This window comes from Oncorhynchus kisutch, linkage group LG4 (assembly GCF_002021735.2).
Source record: "Oncorhynchus kisutch isolate 150728-3 linkage group LG4, Okis_V2, whole genome shotgun sequence".
NCBI classification, from domain to species: domain Eukaryota; kingdom Metazoa; phylum Chordata; class Actinopteri; order Salmoniformes; family Salmonidae; genus Oncorhynchus; species Oncorhynchus kisutch.
Window position 1 is genome coordinate 46,083,717 of NC_034177.2, and position 23,552 is coordinate 46,107,268.

A 23,552-nucleotide genomic window follows, 5' to 3' on the forward strand; every position below is an offset into this window, starting at 1 on the left:
TCCATGGCCTGCATAATCACCAGACATGTCACCAACGTACCGCGACCTCGCCTTTCCTTCAGGACTGCCTCGCGAAAGAAATGTCATGCTGCACAGAGACGCAAACTATTGAACTTCATTGAGTTCGCCCCATTCATTTGCACTATATAGATCAACGTTTTTTCTGGGATCGAATCAACATAAACGACTTTTCAATGCAACCAACCAAAACAAATCTAACTTTGCAAGTTTGCGTCTTTGATTTTGTTGTAGGCAGAGCCAGAGCGCAACGGAGTAGAATTCTATTGGCGTGGGTAGCCCACTTGCGCTCTTTCAATCACTCGCGAGGTAATGCGCATGTCAGAGCGCAGATTTGTAGCTATTCTTTGCTAGTTATCGAGTTATTATCCCAGTTATAGATACGTGTATAGGTCAGCAATGGGGAGTTGCTGCTTCATACAAGAGCACAAAACGTGTAGGCTACATTTCAAGCTGTCTTTGAAAAGCCGGTCAGGCAAAAAGCGTATGTCTTAATTAAAGGAGCAGTGTTGGATTTTGAGACCGGCTTGAATATGCAAATACGGCAATAGGCAGAGGGGTAGCCTACATTGTCAAATTTCTATATGGTGATAATAATTTTTTTCTTTTGTAAAGCCACTTCTTGCATTGTCCAATGAATACAATTTACAGTCAGCTATTTGGCCCGTGGTGTTACAGACCAAGTAAGAAACGTCATGTAAAAACGTTTGATATAATTTGAAAGTTTTGTTTTGTTTTTATATATAAAACATACGTTTTAATGTTGGCTTTTTTAAAGCTTTTATGTCCATTATCTATAAAGGCATAAACTCTTTCATGTTCATATACAGTACCTGTCAAAAGTTTGGACACCTACTCATTCCAGGGTTTTTCTTTATTTTTACTATTTTCTACATTGTAGGAACAGTAGTGAAGGCATCAAAACTATGAAATTACATATTCTCTTAACCAGCTTAATCTGGAATGCTTTTCTAGCAGTCTTGAAGGAGTTCTAACGTATGCTGAGTACTTGTTGGCTGCTTTTCCTTTTTTATTACATTTTTTATTGTCCCCAGCACTTGAGTAATGAGCATGCAGTTTAATCAGCTTCTTGATATGCCACAACTGTCAGGTGGATGGGTTATCTTGGCGAAGGAGAAATGGCATATTACATCATTATGCAGCATTTTTGGACTCGCCTTGTTGTGCTTACTTGAACAGGAAGGTGGCGCGGCGGTCCTTCGTGGGCAAAATTTGTCATCAAAGTCTGGCATTCTCTGGGTTTATGGTGCTATCAAGACAACTGAGAATTCTGGGGGGGAGGTTGAATCATGATGACATCAGTGATCTTCACAAGCCACAAGTAGCTCTAGAAAGAGGCCTGAGTTCCTGACCTACAATTCCCGAGATGGATGAGCATTCAAAACATATTTTCCCAGTCGGAGCTAGTTCCCCCCCCCCCACCCGAGTTCCCAGTTGTCAGAATTCCCAGTTCAGAGTTAAGTTGTTTTGAGCGTGGGTCAAATCATCCTTCTTTGACAGCATGGCCAATGTTGAATGTTTTTCATTTAAAGCTTGGAAAAGAGACCCTTAAACCCAGACTTGGGACCACACAGCCACTCCACTGAATAGCAGGCTAGTGATTGCTTTGCAATGCTTGCAGTTAGCCACTGATTCCTTCCATTCACTGAATTTGTGATTTCCAACTTGTTGTGTAATGTTTTTATCTCCAATGACCATTGAGTACCGATACGTTTTATCTATAATTTCTCTTCATATGACAAGGATTAAAAAGGATTTGCCAGTAGATTGTCGACTTAATTCATGATGTTGACTGCTAGCTAAGATTTTGAAAGTATGATGTTGACATGATCAGTCCAATCAAAGCTACTGTAGATCTGTGATTTGATGTAATTTTATCTGTGGCCAATGACCTTGAGACTTCTTGGATGGGCACTTCTAATGTAACTATATGGCAGCACCCAAGGGGCTTGAATTTTCTAGCTCTCCCCACTGAGCCAATCACAGCGCAACGCTCCGTATTTTCTGCTGGCTTTCCCCACCACCACAGAAAGCATTTGGCTAGGCTGAAACACCTGCATTTTGGAGCTGCCTTACTCAAGAAAACAAAAAAGAGACTGTTTGTATTCTTTATATTAAGCAAGCCAGACTGCACAATTTTTTATATTTTTTTGTGTACGTATTGCCAGGGCACACTCCAACACACTCAGACATAATTCACATTAAGCATTTGTGTTTAGTGAGTCCGCCAGATCAGAGGCAGTAGGGATGACCAGGGATGTTCTCTTAAGTGTGTGAATTGGACCAAAATGTAACTTTTGGAGGTCAGGGAAAATGTATGGAGTGAAAAGTACATTATTTTCTTTAGGAATGTAGTGGAGTAAAAATAGTCAAAAATATCTATAGTAAAGTACGGATACCCCCCCAAAACGGATTTAAGTAGTACTTTACAGTATTTCTACTTAAGTACTTTACACCACTTAAATAAACTAATACCATTGGCTAATAAAGAAGTTCACATTTTGCACATATATGTATTTTGTCTTCTATTATATTAAAAGAGTGTTGCCAACTTCTTGTGATTGCCAGTCTCATATTTGACCAACTGTGTTTCAGGTGCATGTGTAACAGTTTGATTCTGTTTGTGTGAAATATTGTAAGTAACTCTTTATTGTCATATAAAAACATACATTCCCTCTATCGCATCATGTACAATACAGTTGAGTGACATTTTATGCTGCATTGAGACAAGGGTGAAAGTCTCCCAAATTTGTAATATTCGGCACATGATACTAGTTAACCTTTTTGAAATGATTTCTGTGGACCATCTCTACAGCAGTGATATAATGAGCACCTCGGAGGAGCATTCAAAATGGTGGTAGGGACTCCGTAGCAAACCTCTCTTCACAAACTTTGTATAATAAAAAAACAACAACACCAACCTCAGACACAGTTACAACAGGGATACAGACCTCAAACAATGCATCAAAATGTATGGCTATCCTTTAGATGCGAGTCCTTTTTACCTGACATAATAATATCCCTCCTACCACTATGTACTGTATTTCAAATAGAAAGGCCACAATGACACAACGACCGGTGTGCTCTCGGATTTGGCTTTTAATCTGGCGTTGAGAGCTCCTGTGTTGGCACAGTTGGTAGTATTTCTTGAACAGGACACGAGAACTATGGTAGTGCATAAGCAGTGTCCCTCTGGATCCTATGTTCAACTACAAACAGGGTTTTCGTGGTAGGGATGAAGTTCTACTTTATCAAACGCCATATGGGAAAAAGGCATGCAGACCAAAGAAAACAAGAATCAATAGGGTAATGTTGATTTGCCTAATGCGGTGCTGTTGGCTTGATTTGGTGCGGCTTACATGGTACAGTCTCGTTCATTTAGCTCGGTGTCTTATTCTCTCAGTATTACCGTAGCGCGGTAGCAGTACAGGATTTGGCTGTGGTCTAGAGCTGAAGTGGAGAGAGACCAGAGGTCACTCTAACCCTTTTCAACACTACTGTCACGACCCAAACCATACTGTGCTGGCACAGATACTTTTAACATTGACCTTTCCAACACTGTCCCAGCAGCTACTGTGTGGTAAATGTGTAACCAGGCAAGCGCAGTACAGCTCCGCCTGGCTCGGTAGTGTGAAAAGGGTCTCTCTGTGCTGTGGTCACTCGACCTGTGTGCCGCCGGCCTCTGTCTTCACAGCCTCCACCAGGAAGCTGAGCTCATTGCACAGGGTCTCGTGGCGGTAGGCCATGCGGATCTGAGCCACATTGGTCCGTCTAATGTCATTCCCGTCGGGCCCGTCCTGCAGGTAGTTGGCCCCCAGGAAGTGCTTCTTTTCCTGGCAGGAGAAAAGGGGGATACAGGATACGTGTCACTAAATGTGTGTCACTTCGGTGACACAGCACTGGGACACACTCAGGAGTTGCATGAGGAGGTGGTCGGGGATGGCTACTGAAATCACTTGTGAGTGTGACGCCCCGGTGAGTTCTCCGAAGCTGTCGGCATGAGCTTATAGAGGGTGAAAGCATCTGTCACTGTCAGCAGGCACTACTCGTGTTTGCCGCAACGCTACAAATTTACCCAGCAGTTCTATTTACCAGGTATTGATTTACTGTACCTGATGAGACAGACCACTCTGCAGCACACTGTTCCTGGCGATTTCACATGTGTCACAGGTGCTTAGCTTCCATAGCTGGGCCGCGATGGCATATTCCTCCATCAAGGCCTCCTGCAGCATGGACAAACAGACGGGGCTTCTTTGCTAACACGCTACTTTATTTCACGCACAGAAGACTAACCTTCAAACATTGATTTTACAATTGTTACTCTCTGGTAGGTGTGCAGCTGGGTTGTGTAGATATAATTATTACGACGATGAGGTTCGTCTTGCCTTCTGGTAGGCTAGTTGTCATTTCTGCCACATTGCTTACACCAATCCAATCATTTCATATCTACAGAAGTGCCCAGTGGCTCTGACCTTGGTGTAGTGGAACTGCATGGGGTCGTCGGTGGACAGGGACACACACAGGCCCTTCTGGAGGAACTCCTTGAGAGGGTTCTTGGAGTACTCCAGGAACAGGCTGTTGTTGCTTAGAGGAGACATGGCGATGGGGACCTGGGCCAGGTAGTACAGGTACTGCAGCACAGGGCTCTGAGAAGGGAGAGATGGAAAGACGTCAACACTCTCTTTGTCTTGGCTTTGAGCCATGGGTAAGGGGAAGGGTGGGGTTGTTTGGGCGGGTGTGACAGCTAGGAGGGGACTCAGGTGGGATCTGGGGAAAGGATGGTTGGGATGGGATGGGAGGGCCAGCTGTATGGGGACCTGGGATCATGGGAGGAGGGAGACAAAGAGGTTCTTATGGTCTTCCACAACTTTCTACATCTTTCACAGATTGCCATGTTTACATTGTACCATTTGCAACCTTAGAAAATGTACCAAACTGTGCCATTGAATATTCTACTGCTGTTTCTCATGATTGGTATACAAAAAAATGTAACACCAAGTTCCAGGGAAGCTTTCCCAATCTTCATTCTTTGATTGTGCAATTCTAGGTCTTTATTGTCTGATCCACCCTTAACATAACAGTGTGATAAAGACCTCAATAGATATAACATGTCCAAGTTCAATCCTGATTATTTCATGAGTTATATAATCAATTGTGTCAAATGCTCAATGTAGTCTATTCAAAGTTAGCAAAAACACTAAGATCTGTTTACAAAGGTAGACAGGTGGTTTTTACTGTATTCGTTTCCACTTAGCTAAAATAAGCTGCTGATTTGTCATGTATGTCAACACGGTGGTTGTGAAGTGAACATGGTGGAGCTGTGTTGGCAAATGAAGAGTGTCCTTTTGACACAAAGAAGCTGATGAAATGTGGAGTGATTCAGTTCTCAGTAAGTGGGTGCTCTTGACTTCTTTGGTTAAAAAAAAAGAAAAAAGGTTTCTGTGGAAAGCAACCAAGGAGAGGAAATTTAGCAGTTTTGGAGATTTCAAATACACTATATATACACAAAAGTGTGTGGACACCCCTTCAAATTTGTGGATTCAGCTATTTCAGCCACACCCGTTGCTGACAGGTGTATAAAATCGAGCACACAGCCATGCGATCTCCATAGACAAACAATGTCATTAGAATGGCCTTACTGAAGAGCTCCGTGACATTCAACTTGGCACCGTCATAGGATGCCACCTTTCCAACAAGTCATTTTGTCAAATTTCTGCCCTGCTAGAGCTGCCCCGGTCAACTGTAAGTGCTGTTATTTTGAAGTGGAAACGTCTAGGAGCAACAACGGCTCAGACACAAAGTGGTATGCCACACAAGCTCTCAGAATCAGACAGCTGAAGTGTGTACTTGTAAAATCATCTGTCTTCAGTTGCAACACTCACTACCGAGTTCCAAACTGCCTCTGGAAGCAATGTCTGCACATTAACTTTATGCCGGGTGGCCTCCTGGGTAGCGCAGTGGTTAAGGGCGCTGTACTGTGTATCGGAGGATGCATGACTTTCAACCTTCGTCTCTCCCGAGCCCGTACGGGAGTTGTAGCGATGAGACAAGATAGTAGCTACTAAAAACAATTGGATACCACGAAATTGGGGAGAAAAAAGGGGTAAAATGTTTTTAAAAAATAAATAATTAAAACTGTATGCCGGGAGCTTCATGAAATGGGTTTCCATGGCCGAGCAGCCGAACACAAGCCCAAGATTACCATGCACAATGCCAAGCGTCGGCTGGAGTGGTGTAAAGCTCGCCGCCATTGGATTCCGAAGCAATGGAAATTAGTTCTCTGGAGTGAATCACGCTTTACCATCTGACAGTCCCACAGACTAATCTGGGTTTGGCGGATGCCAGGAGAACGCCACCTACCCCAATGCGTAGTGCCAACTGTAAAGTTTGGTGGAGGAGGAATAATGGTCTGGAGCTGTTTTTCATGGTTCGGGCCCCTTAGTTCCAGTGAAAGGAAATCTTAACGATACAGCATACAGTGACATTTAGACGATTCTTTGCTTCCAACTTTGTGGCAACAGTTTGAGGAAGGCTCTTTCCTGTTTCAGCATGACAATGACCCCGTGCGCAAAGTGAAGTCCATACAGAAATGGTTTGTCAAGATCGGCGTGGAAGAATTTGACTGGCCTGCACAGAGCCTTGACCTCAACCCCATCGGACACATCTGGGGTGAATTTTGGAACGCTGACTGCGAGCCAGGCCTAATCACCCAAAATCAGTGCTCGACCTCACTAACGCTCTTGTGGACGAATGTCCCTGCAGCAAAGTTCCAACATCTAGTGGAAAGCCTTCCCAGAATAGTGGAGGGTGTTATCGCAGCGAAGGGGGTCCAACTCCATATTAATGCCCATGATTTTGGAATGAGATATTCGACGAGCAGGTACTTTTGGTCGTGTAGATTAGACAGAAGGGAAAAGCTTCCATTCCCACTGAAAGGTGATTTATGAGCTGTGTGGCTCAGCACAGCTTTAAAAGATTATAATTCCTGTTACATGTAATCCTTTACTACCCAACCTTGGGCATGTCATAGGTAATGATTAGGGGTCAGTTGAGGTTTCGGACCTTCTTCAGGTTGAGACCGTGGGAGATGTTGTCGGCCGTGAGGAAGGCAGAGACCAGGTGGGTGATAGAGCCGGCCTCGCCACAGTGGGGCCGGAACTGGAAGGTGTTGAGGCCTCGTTCCCTGAGGGAAAACAAAGAATGACGCATTGCATAAAGAAGAAGGAGACAAATTTCTGTAACAGTTGGACAAATAAAGTACAGTGGCAAGAAAAAGTATGTGAACCCTTTGGAATTAACTGTATTTCTGCACAAATTGGTCAAAACATTTGATTTGATCTTCATCTAAGTCACAACAATAGACAAACACAGTCTGCTTAAACGATTAACACAAACAATTATACATTTTCATGTCTTTATTGAACACACTATGTAAACATTCACAATGGAGGGTGGAAAAAGTATGATCCCTTGCGGATCAGACCTGCACATTCCTCTTTCCAAAACTGTTTCAGTGCAGCAATATTCTTGGGATGTCTGGTGTGAACCGCTCTCTTGAGGTCATACCACAGCATCTCAATCGGGTTGAGGTCAGGACTGGGCCACTCCAGAAGGCGTATTTTCTTCTGTTGAAGCCATTCTGTTGTTGATTTACCACTGTGTTTTGGGTCGCTGTCCTGTTGCATCTCCCAACTTCTGTTGAGCTTCAATTGGCGGACAGATAGCCTTACATTCTCCTGCAAAATGTCTTGATTAACTTGGGGATTAATATTTCCATCAATGATTGCAAGCTGTCCAGGCCCTGAGGCAGAAAAGCAGACCCGAACCATGATGCTCCCTTCACCATACTTTATAGTTGGGATGAGGTTTTGATGTTGATGTAGTGTGCCTTTTTTTCTCAACACACAGTGTTGTGTGTTCCTTCCAAACAACTCAACAGAATATTTTGCCAGTAGCGTTATGGAACATCCAGGTGCTCTTTTGCGAACTTCAGACGTGCAGCAATGTTGGTTTTTTTGGACAGAAGTGTCCTTTTGTGGTATCCTCCCGTGACCACAATTCTTGTTTAGTGTTTTACGTATCATAGACTCGTCAACAGAGATGTTAGCATGTTCCTGAGATTTCTGCAAGTCCTTAGCTGACACTAGGATTCTTCTTAACTGTCACGCCCTGATCTGTTTCACCTGTCCTTGTGCTTGTCTCCACCCCCCTTCAGATGTCACTGTTCTTCCCAATTATCCCCTGTGTATTTATATCTGTGTTCTCTGACTGTTTGTTGCCAGTTCGTCTTGTTATTTCAAGCTATCCAGCGTTTTTCCTGTCAGCGCCTATGTTTCCCAGCCTCTCTTTCCTCGTCCTCCTGTTTTTTTGACCTTATTTGTCTTACCGTGGACTGATGAACATCAAGGCTTTTAGAGATACTTTTGTAACCCGTTTCAACTTCATGCAAGTCAACAATTCTTAATCTTAGGTCTTCTGAGATCTCTTTTGTTCGAGGCATGGTTCACATCAGGCAATGCTTCTTGTGAATAGCAAACTCAAATTTTGAACCAACATCTCCAATCCTGTCTCATTGATTGGACTCCAGGTTAGCTGATTCCTGACTCCAATTAGCTTTTGGAGAAGTCCTTAGCCTAGGGGTTCACATACTTTTTCCAACCTATACTGTGAATGTTTAAATTATCTATTCAATATAGACAAGAAAAATAAAATAATTTGTGTATTATTACTTGAAGTACACTGTGTTTGTCTATTGTTGTGACTTAGATGAAGATCAGATCAAATTGTATGACCAATTTATGCAGAAATCCAGGTAATTCCAAAAGGTTAACATACTTTTTCTTGTCACTGTATGTATTGTACATTGCGAGTCTACCTTTAATCATAGCAGTAGGCTACACATAGGAATAACATTAGTACAGTACACGTTTTCCTGACACCCTGGTCATGAGCAGTGACTTACTTCCTCAGGTTGTTGAGGACCATGATGTTGGCGTACATGTGGAAGAGGTAATAACTGTAGGGGGGGTTTTCACCTGAGGTCCACTCCTCAGGTTTGGGGCTCTTGTAGGAGAACATGTGGTCACTGTGCTTGGACTCATCATCCACGCTGTCGAACCCGGTCACCTACAGGACAGGGGGTGACCTGAGCAGGTGCCATAGCTGATGCACTGTAACCATTTTGGCACTAAATTGCTGCTATACATGATGCTTGACACAGGAGTGTGCTACACGTTGGTGGTGGTAGAAGTCGTGAATTACTCTCATACAATGTAAAATGCTTTGAGACCCAGGGGGATATACTACTGTATGAATGCAATCCAATACCAACATTTTATTATTAGGTGTGTGTGTGTGTGTGTGTGTGTGTGTGTGTATAAATATGTAAATATATGTATATACAGTTGAAGTCAGAAGTTTACATACACTTAGGTTGGAGTGCCTTTAAACAGCTTGGAAAATTGGCTTGAGAAGCTTCTGATAGTCTAATTGACATCATTTTAGTCAATTGGAGGTGTACCTGTGGATGTATATCAAGGCCTACCTTACAACTCAGTGCCTCTTTGCTTGACATCATGGGAAAATCAAAAGAAATCAGCCAAGACCTCAGAAAAACAATTGTAGGCCTCCACAAGTCTGGTTCATCCTTGGGAGCAATTTCCAAATGCCTGAAGGTACCACGTTTGTCTGTACATACAATAGTACGCAAGTATAAACACCATGGGACCATTCAGCCGTCATACCGCTCAGGAAGGAGATGTGTTCTGTCTCTGAGAGATGAACGTACTTTGGTGTGAAAAGTACAAATCAATCCCAGAACAACAGCAAATGACCTTGTGAAGATGCTGGAGGAAACAGGTGCAAAAGTATCTTTTGCCACAGCAAAGTGAGTCCTATATCGACATAACCTGAAATGCCACTCTGCAAGGAAGAAGCCACTGCTCCAAAACCGCCATATAAAAGCCAGACTATGGTTTGCAACTGCACATGGGGACAAAGATCGCACGTTTTGAGAGAAATTTCCTTTTTATCTGATGAAACAAAAATAGAACTGTTTGGCCATAATGACCATCGTTATGTTTGGAGGAAGAAGCGGGAGGCTTGCAAGCCGAAGAACACCATCCAAACCGTGAAGCACGGGGTGGCAGCATTATGTTGTGGGGGTGCTTTGCTGCAGGAGGGACTGGTGCACTTCACAAAATAGATGGCATCATGAGGCAGGAAAATTATGTGGATATATTGAAGCAACATCTCCAGACATCAGTCAGGAAGTTAAAGCTTGATCGCAAATGGGTCTTTCAAATGGCCAATGACCCCAAGCATACTTCCAAAGTTGTGGCAATGGCTTAAGGACAGCAGAGTCAAGGTATTGGAGTGGCCATCACAAAGCCCTGACCTCAATCCTATAGAAAATGTGTGGGCAGAACTGAAAAAGCATTTGTGAGCAAGGAGGCCTACAATCCTGACTAAGTTACACCAGTTCTGTCAGGAGGAATGGGCCAAAATTCACCCAACTTATTGTGGGAAGCTTGTGGGAGGCTACCCAAAATGTTTGACCCAAGTGAAACTATTTAAAGGCTATGCTACCAAATACTAATTGAGTGTATGTACACTTCTGACACACTGGGAATGTGATGAAAGAAATAAAAGCTGAAATAAATCATTCTCTACTATTCTTCTGACATTTCACATTCTTAAAATAAAGTGGGGATCCTAACTGACCTAATTCCCTGCCTTTTTACTAGGATTAAATGTCAGGAATTGTGAAAACCTGAGTTTAAATGTATTTGGCTAAGGTGTATGTAAACTTCCGACTTCAACTGTGTGTGTGTGTGTGTGTGTGTGTGTAGTTATTTCACAATTTCTGACTTGGAAATCAGTCTGATAAAGTTGAGCTACTCCACTGTGTTTTGTAAATACTCACGTATTTCAAGAAAACGTGTATCTCCTTGTTCTTTTGTGGATTGACTGTAGCCTCGAACAGTGGGAGGAAAATATTCTCCAGCAGCTTGGCGAAGTTCTGTATTATATTCTTCGACCTGAAAATGTCACTGCAAGACAAAATGTTACATTTGTGAAACATATCTTTTAGATAGACCGATGTAATTTATTTGATCACTGTAAGACTGATTGATGGTGGATTCAGTTCAATTATTTGTTGATAAATAATAATGCTGACAACAGCCTTTCTTTGTTAAAGTAGCAGCACCATTCCTACTATCCTTTGTGTGACTTATACACTCATAGAAAAAAATGGTTCCAAAATGGTTTTTCGGCTGTCCCCATAAGAGCACCCTTTTTGGTTCCAGGTAGAACCCTTTTGGGTTCGACGTAGAACCCTCTGTGGAAAGGGTTTTACAAGGAACCCAAAAAGGTTCTACCTGGAACCAAATGGGTTCTACCTGGAAGCAAAAATGGTTCTTCAAAGGGTTCTCCTATGGGGACAGCCAAAGAACCCTTATAGGCTCTGGGAATCAATTACTTCTAAGTTAAATAACAACCAGTAAAAGGGACCATAACCTTGGTTGACAATGTAACGTCCTAAACTCAGTGAAAAAATAAATATCCCTCTTTCAGGACCCTGTCTTTCAAAGATAATTAGTAAAAACCCAAATAACTTCACATAACTTAATTGTAAAGTGTTTAAACACTGTTTCCCGTGCTTGTTCAAGGAACCATCGACAATTAATGAACATGCATCTGTGGAACGTTCGTTAAGACACTAACAGCTTACAGACAGTAGGCAATTCAGGTTATGAAAACTTAGGACACTAACGAGGCCTTTCTACCGACTCTGAAAAACACCAAAAGAAAGATGCCAAGGGTCCCTGCTCATTTGTGTGAACGTGCCTTAGGCATGCTGCAAGGAGGCATGAGGACTGCAGATGTGGCCAGGGCAATAAATTGCAATGTCCGTACTGTGAGATGCCTAAGACAGCGCTACATGGAGACAGGAAGGACAGCTGATCATCCTCGCAGTGGCAGACCATGTGTAACAACACCTGCACAGGATCGGTACATCCGAACATCACACCTGCGGGACAGGTACAGGACGGCAACAACAACTGCCCGAGTTCCACCAGGAAAGCACAATCCCTCCATCAGTGCTCAGACTGTCCGCAATAGGCTGAGAAAGGCTGGACTGAGGGCTTGTAGGCTTGTTGTAAGGCAAGTCCTCACCAGACATCACCGGCAACGACGTTGCCTATGGGCACAAACCCACCATCGCTGGACCAGACAGGACTGGCAAAAAGTGCTCTTCACTGACGAGTCGCAGTTTTGTTTCATCAGGGGTGATGGTCAGATACGCGTTTATCATTGAAGGAATGAGCGTTACACCGAGGCCTGTACTCTGGAGCGGGATCGATTTGGAAGTGGAGGGTTCGTCATGGTCTGGGGCGGTGTGCCACAGCATCATCGGATTGAGCTTGTTGTCATTGCAGGCAATGATGTGGTTCTCTTCCTGCAGGCTCATCCTGACATGACTCTCCAGCATGAACACTGACATTCCTGTCTTGCAGGAAATCACGCACAGCCATACTACTCGTTCTGTGCCTGATCTTCTGCAAGACAGGAATGTCAGTGTTCTGCCAAGGCCAGCAAAGAGCCCGGATCTCAATCCCATTGAGCACATCTGGGACCTGTTGGATCAGAGGGTGAGGGCTAGGGCCATTCCCCCCAGAAATGTCTGGGAACTTGCAGGTGCCTTGGTGGAAGAGTGGGGTAACATGTCACAGCAAGAACTGGCAAATCTGGTGCAGTCCATGAGGAGGAGATGCACTGCAGTACTTAATGCAGCTGGTGGCCACACCAGATACTGACTTTTACTTTTGATTTTGACCCCTCCTTTGTTCAGGGACACATTATTCAATTTCTGTTAGTCTGTGACTTTTTCAGTTTATGTCTCAGTTGTTGAATCTTATGTTCATACACATATCTACACATGTTAAGTTTGCTGAAAATTACGCAGCTGACAGTGAGAGGACGTTTCTTTTTTATTTCTTTTTTTATTTGACTTTTTAAATGTTTTCATCTTCATTGCCATGGAACACTTACAACTAGTGCAGTTTTACAAAGACCATTGTGGTTGAAGCATTGTAGTACCACTAACCTGGAGATCAGCATTGAGAGCAATATTCCCTGATCTTCCCTTCTCCCTGTGGCACTTACTAGATCCTGGGCACTTGGATGATCCAGCGCATGTTGGGGGAGTGAACCTTGTGCTGGATGAACCATGAGGCCAGGCTCTCCCACTCATCAGGGGAGCGGCCGTAGATGGACATACGGGGCTCTGCGTGCTGGTACTTACTCTCCTCCAGCTCATGAGCCACTTCCTGTTATAGAGGAAGAGGAAAGCAATTGCAGTATGTTAGAGATTCCCATGATAGTGGAATTGTGATCTTGATCTTAAGTTGACGCTATACCTTGATGATGCGTGCAAAGTATTCCCCTTTGATGTAGTTGTCTGTTTTCAGGTAAATCTCTCGGAGTTCGCTGGCTCCGACAGGGTTGTACTTGGAGTTGAACTTGTCAAAGCGGTGGAATGTTTGCCTTCCCTAAGAGAGTACACGTTTATCATGCATGATATGTTTTTTTTGTCAACAATAGCAGTTTATTGTGATCCTCAAACACACTATTGGCAAGTTACATGGAGCCTACAGCAGAACTGCAATTGTTTAAAGACATACTTCTGAGTATTCATATATGCATTATAATGGTGTTATGAACTGCTTATGAGCAGTTTAATTGTCATGCAGAATAGGTTATTAAATGTGTTAAAAATCTTGATGTAAACTGTAATAACCTAAATACTATCCAACAATATTATTTCAAGCATTGGAGTGTCTAAGAGTTTCTGGAACATTCTTACAGCGTGTACGTCCAGGGAGTCCACAGTGAGGTCATAGGGGTCCATGGCCAGGGTGTCAAACACCTGTTTCAAGGTGATCATCTGCCCCCCCTTCTCCAGCACCACGCGGTCTGCCTCGGTCTTGTAGGTGGTCTGGATGAACTTCAGCAGGTGCTTCTGGTTCATGCAAGCGGCTGCGTGGATGTGAGTGTCTACCTGTATTCGCGAGGAGGCATAAGCCGACATATTTTGAGATGTGAGATGAGATGTAATTTATGACCATGTAATCACGGGACTTTCAACCCTTGTATTTGCATTCCATCTTAAACTATATGCGTCACCAACCTTCCTGACGTTATAGAAGTCTCTGTGAGGCACACCTTTCAGCTCCTTCAGCTCAGCCATTTCATTCAGCATCTCGTGCAGATAGAACTTGGAGGCCACGAAGTTCAGTCGTCTGTAGCAGTAGGTTTTCCTGGAATGACAATGAGATGATATGAGAAACACCGTAATAGAGGGGGTTATTGGGAATTGGGCAACAGTGTGAGGTGGTGGGGTGCTCACGTGGGCCCGTCTACGATCATGGCGAGGACATGACTCAGGTCAATGGCGAATGTCTCCAAGTCGGGGTAGGGCAGGCTGTGGGGCTGCTGCTGCTTCAGGGCCTCTGCATCGTCGTACACGTACACTATGCCGTCCTTCATCTGTAGAGAGTAGTTCAGGTCGTCAGGGATGCCCTCCGTAGTGTACGGGTCCTCCCCCTCACGAGGGCAGGGGCACATATCTGCAGAGGACAGGATCAAATAAGGGAAGAGAGGAGAGAGATGATAGGTGAAAGGAAATGACAGAAGAAGAGGCTGAGAACGAGTGTCTCGAAGTGGAGTTACCTTTCTAAAGCTTGAGCTCAGAAATAATCAAGGAAAAGCTGTTTCTAAGCCCCAAAGCTGGTACTGTATGTGGTTGATGCTGGATGTGTACATGTGATTCTCTACCTGGCAAGATCTCATCCTCCACGTTCCACTTCTGGTTCTCAGCACTGCGAAGGAACTGAGCGGTGGTCCTGGGGAAGCGATGGTAGGCCAGCCTGGAGTACTTCTCCCTGATGAACAGGGCCTTCATCAGTGTCTTGGCTGCCTGCTCATAGTCCTCCACTGTTATCTGGGAAGAATGCGTGTTGACAGGCCATTATAGGCAATACACTGTCATTAGAAATGGCAACTCCTAGAAGTATTGTTTCCAAGCTAGCTCTTGCCTTGGTATCATTTTTTGGGGGGTCATTGCATGAAGGATATGACATGATTTGTGATGTGATTCAATGAGATTATATAAATATATTATGTTATGATGACGCTTACCCCTGCACAATAATCTCCACTGATGGTGACCCTCTGGAACTCTGGGGAGTTCTCTGGGATACTGGGGCAGACAGGTGCGCCAGGGAAGAGCACAGGAGTGACTACAGACATAGCCCACTCTGGATTGATGTTGAGGGAACTGGGGAACTGCTGAGATACCAACTGGGAACGCTTCATCTTAAAACTCTTCTTCCTGGAGAGATCAACATCATACAAGGTGATAAGTGGACATTCCGGACCCTAGTCTAGTCGTTCAAGTCACTTTGGGAAAATAATCCTCGCTGAAAGTGTCTACATTTGAAGTTCAGTTCATTTCAGTGACTTGACATGAACCGAAATACTTTGAAATTGACTCCCTAAGTCCCTGACCTATTAGACTCATTAGTTTATATGTGCCCTCTGACCTCTTGGTGCTTTCCTCAGAGTACTGCTCGGCAATCTCCTTGAGCATCTCCATCTCCCGGTCCTGGTGCAGGCCGATGGGGCAGTCCTCAGGCACGGTGTACATGGACAGGGCATCCTTGGTGTCCTCCTCCTTCAGCACCGAGGCGTACACCTTCTCTGCCAGCAGACGCACCGACTCATCCACCTCGCTCAGCGAGATCTTGGGGAACTGACGCGGCATCTCTACTGAAACAGAGGAACACGGGTTTAAAACACATGGTGTAATTGTCCTTAGGATTTGAGTTATAAAATGATTTATACAGTACCAGTCAAACGTTTGGACACACCTACTCATTCCAGAGTTGTTTCTTTATTTGTTTGACTATTTTCTACATTGTAGAATAATAGTGAAGACATCAAAACTATGAAATAACACTTATGGAATCATGTAGTAACCAAAAAAGTGTTAAACAGATTCTTCAAAGTAGCCACCCTTTGCCTTGATGACAGCTTTGCACACTCTTTGGTATTATCTCAACCAGATTCATGAGGTAGTCACCTGGAATGCATTTCAATGAACAGGTGTGCCTTGTTAATTGGTGGAATTTATTTCCTTCTTAATGCATTTGAGTCAATCAGTTGAATTGTGACAAGGTAGGGGTGGTATACAAAAGATACGTTTATTTGGTAAAAGACCAAGTCCATATTATGGGAAGAACAGCTCAAATATGCAAAGAGAAACGACAGTCCATCACTACTTTAAGACGTGACGGTCAGGCAATCCTGAAAATGTCAAGAACTTTGAAAGTATCTTCAACTGCAGTCGCAAAAACCAGCAAGCGCTATGATGATGAGGACTGCCACGGGAAAGGAAGACCCAGAGTTATAAGTTCATTAGAGTTAACTGCACCTCAGAAATTGCTTTGATTTGTTTAACACTTCTTTGCTGACAACATGATTCCGTTTGTGTTCTTTCATAGTTTTGATGTCTTCACTATTATTCTACAAAAGTAAAAAATAAAGAAAAACCCTTGAATGAGTAGGTGTTCAAACTTTTGACTGGTTCTGTAAATGACTTATAAATGAAAACTGTTGGTATGATTATTACATTATCTCTGACGAAATACTACTGCTGTTAGGGAAAATAAAACCTCTTGGCAGAGGCAGTAAATACAAGCACAACATGCTGAATCTGAGAGCTCGGTGTAATGGGAACACGTGTTTGCAACACCTCGGCTTAAATCACTGCAGTACACATGTCCTTGAGTGTCCTTGTCCTCTATGTGCCTTCATTTGCTGTCAGAGTCGTAATCATGTTACAGTAAACAAAACTGTTCACCAAAAAGGGCACGTTACAGAGACGGCATCACTGTTGACCTTCTGGATCAGAGCTCAGTCTCTGAGCATGAAAAGGAAAACTGTTCACCCACCCAGCCTCTCTGTCTCCAATTGTCGGTCTCAGTGACTCTGTGCATTTTGTTGGTAAAGCATTTTCGACTGTGATGCAGACAAAAGGGCCTTGATAATGTGTTGAGTATGCATATCAATCAAATATCCGTTCATGGGATAGTATGAGCTCATGGCTGATCATGTCAATATTGTTACTGCACAGGATGCAAAAATAATAATGATGAGTTTTTAAAATGAGTGACCATATAAGGCGACTGCCCCCCCCCAAAAAAAGTTTAAATGATGATAAATGACTCCTTTCTTGTTCTACAGAATTGCCCATAGGCTTGGTTCAGGGTAGATCTGGTTACTGTGGTGTTTGTTTCTGCCTGGCAGTTTCACAAAACCACTGTTATGCAACAAACATGGTTTTGTTCACGTCTTTCAGTTCCATTGTCTGTTCCCGCGTTGTAGCACAAAACCAACTCTATTCACATGAAATGAGACAGAATATTCCCAGTCAGACAAAAGCAGACAGAGATAAGGAGGGGTTAACAATCTTGAGGTCCATTTCTACTGTAAAAGGCTAAGACAACCCAGAGTGTTTGTTGTTTTAGTATTCAGTTATTTGCAGACTATATTACTCTTGGTTCCCAGGACCTTTCTGCAATGTTTATTTGTGTAGCCCTCAAGCCTTACAATTCCGGGCTTCCATTTGCAACCAACTGATTCTGCTGATTCACGTAGCTCCGCCATCTTGGAGTGACACAGACCTTTGGTTGCTATCCAACTATCCAGTCTATGATATTTGCTGTGTTCTTATTTTATTGACCATGTCTCCACGTGTGACTATTAATACTAGTGCCACTATTAGGGTAGCATCTGTGACTGAGTGGGTCAGTTGGCCAGTTCACCAGTCAGATGTCACGGATACAGTGTAGAGCAACAAGCCACTCTATCAAATGAGTGCTTCGCTGTTGACTCTCTTTCACCAAATGTTGACATGGAACTCAAGCCATCTAAGATCTTTCAACAACTCCAGTGCCCTAAAAATAGGCCTACAATGCTTTGGAACATTTCCCCACTGGTTGGAACATTTCCAGCCTGTTCCTCGTCCAGCGTCTCTAGGAAGGCCGCATTTCCGACGAGTCTTCCCAACACATGCGTACTGTTCCAGCAGCTGGGCAGTCTCATCAACAGCTGGGCAGTCTCATCAACAGCTGGGCCGTCTCATCAACAGCTGGGCAGTCTCATCAAATGAAATGTTATTTACCTCATGCACTGAATACAACGTGTGTAGACTTTACAGTGAAATACTTGTTTACGAACCTTTCCCAACGATGCTGAGTACAAGTACCAGATCAATGTGCAGAGATTCTTGAGGAAGATACTGTGCATTTGGAAAGTATTCAGACCCCTTGACTTATTCCACATTTTGTTACATTACAGCCTTATTATACAATGTATTCAATTATTTTTCCCCTCATCAATCTACACACAATACACCATAATGACAAAGCAAAAACAGGTTTCTAGAAATGTTTGCACATTTATTACAAATAAAAAAACAGAACTCACATTTACATAAGTATTCAGACCCTTTACTCAGTACTTTGTTGAAGCACCTTTGGCAGTGATTACAGTCTTGAGTCTTCTTGGGTATGACTCTACAAGCTTGGCACACCTGTATTTGGGGAGTTTCTCCCATTCTTCTCTGCAGATCCTCTCAAGCTCTGTCAGGTAGGATGGGGAGCATCGCTGCATAGCTATTTTCAGGTCTCTCTGGAGATGTTTGATCGGGATCAAGTCCGGGCTCTGGCTGAGCCACTCATGGACATTCAGAGACTTGTCCCGAAGCCACTCCTGCGTTATCTTGGCTGTGTGCTTAGGGTCATTGTCCGGTTGGAAGGTGAACCTTCGCCCCATTCTGAGGTCTTGAGCACTCTGGAGCAGGATTTCATCAAGGATCTCTTTACACTTTGCTCTGTTCATCTTTCCCTCATTCCTGACTAGTCTCCCAGTCCCTGCCGTTGAAACAAATCCCCACAGCATGATGCTGCCACCAACGTGCTTCACAGTAGGGATGGTGCTAGGTTTCCTCCAGATGTGACTTTTGACATTCAGGCCAAAGAGTTCAAACTTGGTTTCATCAGATCAGAGATTCTTGTTTCCTTTAGGTGCCTTTTGGCAAACTCCAAGCTGTCTGTCTTGTGTCTTTTACTAAGTAGTAGCTTCCGTCTGGCCACTCTATCATAAAGGCCTGATTGGTGGGGTGCTACAGAGATGTGTTCTCCCATCTCCACAGAGGAACCCTGGAGCTCTGTCAGAGTGACCATCTGGTTCTTGGTCACCTCCCTGACCAAGGTCCTTCTTCCCTGATTGCTCAGCTTGGCTGAGTTTGGCTGGGCGGCCGAGTCTTGGTGGTTCCAAAATTCTTCCATTTAGGAATGATGGAGGCCACTGTGTTCTTGTAGAAACATCTCTAGGATGATCAATGGAAACTGGATGCACCTGAGCTCAATTTCGAATCTCATAGCAAAGGATCTGAATGCTTGTTTAAATAAGCTATTTCTGTTTTTTGTTTGTTTATACATTTACAAAAAATTCTATAAACCTGTTTTTGCATTATGGGGTATTGTGTGTAGATTGATGAGGGGATTTAAAAATATATATATTTTAGAATATGCTGTAACGTAACAAAATGTGAAAAGAAGTCAATGGGGTCTGAATGACCTGCACCACGCTGCTAAGTTTCTGACCTCCTCCTTAGAGTCAAACTCAGTGGCGTCGGTGATCATGGAACCCCACCCGACCCATACGCTGTCTATGGCAGCCTGACGCATATACATACAACACAGTCAACAACAGTGTATATGGGGACAATGAACTGAGTAATTTACTGAGGGATTTAGTTGTTGACTTTGTGTCTGTGTGGAAGGTCAGTGCCTCTATACACCATCACACACAATCCAAACACATGACATCATCAAACTGGCGACTCATCCTAACTTATTGTCATTTCCTCTGAAAATGCCCCTTTTTCAGCATTTGTCTATTGTCAACTTGCTGTGCTTCCTCACAGTATTTTCTTACACACAGGAAGTGCTCTATCCAGTAGATCCTGACCCTCAGAGTGCCCCAAGCCATAGAAATTCAATGACCCCTGCCATTCACACCACACCCATTGTCATCATCACAACACAACGGGATGGTCAGTAGCTAGCTTTTTCTCTCACTCTTACCTTCTGCAGTGATCCGGGCCATGCCTGGCTCTCTGGCTCTGAGTGATGAGTCTGTATTCCCCAGTAGTGACTCTCTCTGTCTCTCTTGTGAATCTCTTTGTATCACTCTGTTGGTCACTACTGTGATGCAGGAGGGGCTCCCTGTGGTGACTCTCTGTCTTTCTTGTGAATCTCTTTGTATCACTCTGTTGATCACTGCTGTGACACAGGAGGGACTCCCTGTGGCGACTCTCTGTCTCTCTTGTGAATCTCTTTGTATCACTCTGTTGATCACTACTGTGACGCAGGAGGGGCTCCCTGTGGTGACTCTCTCAGTCTCTCTTGTGAATCCTTTTGTATCACTCTGTTGATCACTACTGTGACACAGGAGGGACTCCCTGTGGTGTCTCTCTCTGTCTCTGTTTTGACAGCCTCTCTGTCTCTTCGGTGTGATACGGTTGCTTTATCTCTTTCTGTGTGTCTTTCTCAGGATTCGCTCAGTTGTTTATCAGCCCTGGTCTCTGTATGAGGCAGCAGCTGGTTGTTTCTGTGTCTTGAGTATCCTTTCCCTCTCTATTTTAGGAGGCTGGGAGCGTCATGGCGACCCGACCCGCTAATCCAAGTCGTGTATGTCACAACGGGCTCTCAGCGAGGCAGTGACTCAGCACAGAGATAGGTTCCCCCGTCACCCTAATGTCTTCCTGATCCCCCCTCCACCCACCATACACTGTAACAGTTGTAAGGAGAACAGGAGAGCAGAGTACTTCATTCTTGCTTGAATAGATCATTATTGGCAGGAGGCAACCCCTTTGCCTTTGATTTTCTAGTCATGTCTTTGAGGGAGGCAAGCAAGACACTCTGCTAAACAGCAAAGGTTCAAAAATATATATGCTTGTCTGCACCAGCTGGCTCTACTTAAAGCCAGGCCTGGAACTGAGCCATTGCAGCCTGCCAGGAGCATAGCAACCACACCCTGCACTGTGGCGAACAGACAACTGATCTTTACCAGGTTTCCATAATCCATAACAGGACCAAGAATACAAGTACCTGATAGAATAGGACATGCTGTGCACACTAGAGCTTATGGTAATTTATGGAACACTTTGTCCCTGAAACATTGCGTCACACTGAATGAAACACAGTGAAGGACACAATGTTGTAGTAAAATGCACACATTCCCAATCCCATGCTTTGATTGACCTTGACATAGGATACCAGGCATGGAGTACTGAATCCGTTTTGCAGTGAGTGGCCTCCTTTACCCTTACTATACGCTGGGTGTCAACAGTCACATGTGCCCCTAAGCATTTACAGAAACAACAAACATAATGTAATCCAATAGTAGTATGCTGACACACCAGGGTGAGAAATGCCTGCAGCTACTTGTGCGGTGCAATGATCACAATCACTGGTCCAGTGACAGGGAATGGAAAGTGTCAGGAACAAGTCAGATTATGAACAAAGTTCGAGGGCAGTAAAACAAATGTCGTTTGTCTGCAATGAAAATGTGCAAACCCCCCCCCCACAAACAAAAAAATGTACGTAGAGACACAGGCCTGCTACTTACCCCAAAGTGTAACAAAGCTGAGAAGGTGGTAGATATATTGTGCGTTGTTTATTTGTTCGGTGATGTCTCCTGATGCTAGAGAATCAGACGAGTGGAGTGAGTGTGTGGTGCTCTCAGCAGACTACTTCCATTTATTTATCTATTGAAAGGCTGAGCTGCGTCTCCCCGGCCGATCCTTTATTCGCATTGGAAACAATTGGAGGAAACCTGACTCCGCCTCGGAAAGCGTTGCTGTTGTTCCTGCCCATCCCACAGAAACTTGTGTGTGTGCCAGTCCTATCCTATCCTGTCCCAGTCCCAAAACCACCACTTCCTCATCTCTCACTCCCACTCAGAGCCACACACAACCACAGCCACTCTCCAGATTATTGCTTGACTAATGATGGCATTGGAATTGTATTATATGAAGGACTGTGACATATATATTCAGTACACTGGTAATACGGCTATCCAGTTCTTTACTCGTACGAGAAGAAATCACACTTTTTGACAGTGACGCATAGAAACACACATAGGAACATGGGATTCGCCTGGATTTATTTAGGCTGAGCGTCGGAGTGAGCTCACTTGACAAATCAGCTCCAGCGTGCCAGCGTTGTGCCAACGAGGCCTACATTTAGGAAGGAATAAAAGACAAGACAACCAGCTCCCTTATCACTCACAGCAATTCAGCTTCAGAGGAAGTGTACCTACTTCATGCACTTCCATATGGAGTGATGGTACAGAGGCCAGGCTCTATAATAATTGCTCGCCTAGTGATGAAAAAAGCTACATTTAGATGTAGTAGTAGTAGCACATCCAACCTGGCATTGGTCTCCACACTCTCATGCTCTCATGTAGTAATATCATTGAATAAGATTAAATGAGACACTCATGCTCTTTAACATGAAGTAATATCATTGAGTAAGATTAAATAAGACACTAATGCTCTTTAACATGTAGTAATATCATTGAATAAGATGAAATATTACACTCATCCTCTTTAACATGTAGTAATATCATTGAATAAGATGAAATAAGACACATGCTTACAGCGCTGCACACAATTACTGTATGAACTCTGTCAGTGTAAATTAGTGTTTTTTGTAATTGCACTGACCCTGCTGAATGCCAGTGCACATGCTCATACCTTGAACAGTACTTTACTCTTAAATGCTGGTAGAGAACAAACAGTGCGTTCTCACCTCGGCATTCAGACATTGCTCTTTCTCTTTCATACTGTGTGTGCCTGCAAATGCATCTAAATATTCATTAGCATACAGTGTGTGTGTCTGTGTGTGTGTGTGTGTGTGTGTATGCGTACGTGGTTAGGTTTGAAGCTTCTCTAACCTGCTCTATGTTGTTGGCCTCTGGAAACACCTCTGGTTGTCAGCACGCTCTGTGATAGATTCTGGTGAGTGTAAACTGAGACCGCACAGCTGATTAACCCCTTCACTACCGGCCAGGGGAATTGAAATGTATGCAAATGTTTCCAAATTTATGCAAATATTTGCACCATGATGTGAAACGGTGAAAGAAAGAAGGCCATGTTTCAGTTATGGTGACACACGATCACATGTAGCCTAACTAACCTAACCTTCCTGAAAGTATGATGGAAAGTGTTCATACGTAACCCAACATCCTTCTATGATTTGCTCTCTATCTCTCGCTCTTCTTTCTTGAACCAGTTCTAGAACAATTGATACAGACATACTTCTCTGCTTAGTCATAGCTTCTCATGCATGTTTCTAGAGAGACTGGGTACAATG

At 43.8% G+C, this 23,552-nt stretch overlaps 1 protein-coding gene across 4 annotated transcripts; it reads right to left on the minus strand.

Annotated features, from left to right (window-relative positions):
• Positions 1-2,670: 2,670 nt before the first annotated feature.
• Positions 2,671-21,982, minus strand: LOC109889597 (AMP deaminase 3-like). 4 transcript variants are annotated; one of them, XM_020481151.2, is made up of 15 exons: positions 21,805-21,982; positions 15,648-15,873; positions 15,244-15,436; positions 14,881-15,046; positions 14,453-14,672; positions 14,234-14,363; positions 13,910-14,104; positions 13,464-13,595; positions 13,210-13,373; positions 10,964-11,090; positions 9,002-9,165; positions 7,102-7,222; positions 4,512-4,685; positions 4,152-4,262; positions 2,671-3,872 (listed from the first exon to the last, which is right to left on the minus strand). In XM_020481151.2, exons 2-15 carry the CDS (start codon positions 15,866-15,868, stop codon positions 3,696-3,698), a joined length of 2,295 nt encoding a protein of 764 aa, XP_020336740.1. In that variant the 5' UTR covers positions 15,869-15,873; positions 21,805-21,982; the 3' UTR covers positions 2,671-3,695. The 4 variants fall into 4 exon arrangements, with proteins under 4 accessions (XP_020336740.1, XP_020336739.1, XP_020336737.1 ...); XM_020481150.2 differs by having other exon boundaries at positions 15,648-15,870; positions 21,805-21,981; XM_020481148.2 differs by lacking the exon at positions 21,805-21,982 and adding an exon at positions 20,259-20,977.
• Positions 21,983-23,552: the final 1,570 nt, after the last annotated feature.

Excerpts from the sequence above, each read along its gene's own strand:
- LOC109889597 (XM_020481148.2), bottom strand. The coding sequence starts at position 20,280 with ATGGCCCGGATCACTGCAGAAG. Across the intron at positions 11,091-13,209 it reads ATCCAAGTGCCCAGGATCTA|TGACATTTTCAGGTCGAAGA; the intron begins GTAAGTGCCACA and ends TTTGTCTTGCAG. Across the intron at positions 9,166-10,963 it reads TACACGTTTTCTTGAAATAC|GTGACCGGGTTCGACAGCGT; the intron begins GTGAGTATTTAC and ends CCTGTCCTGTAG.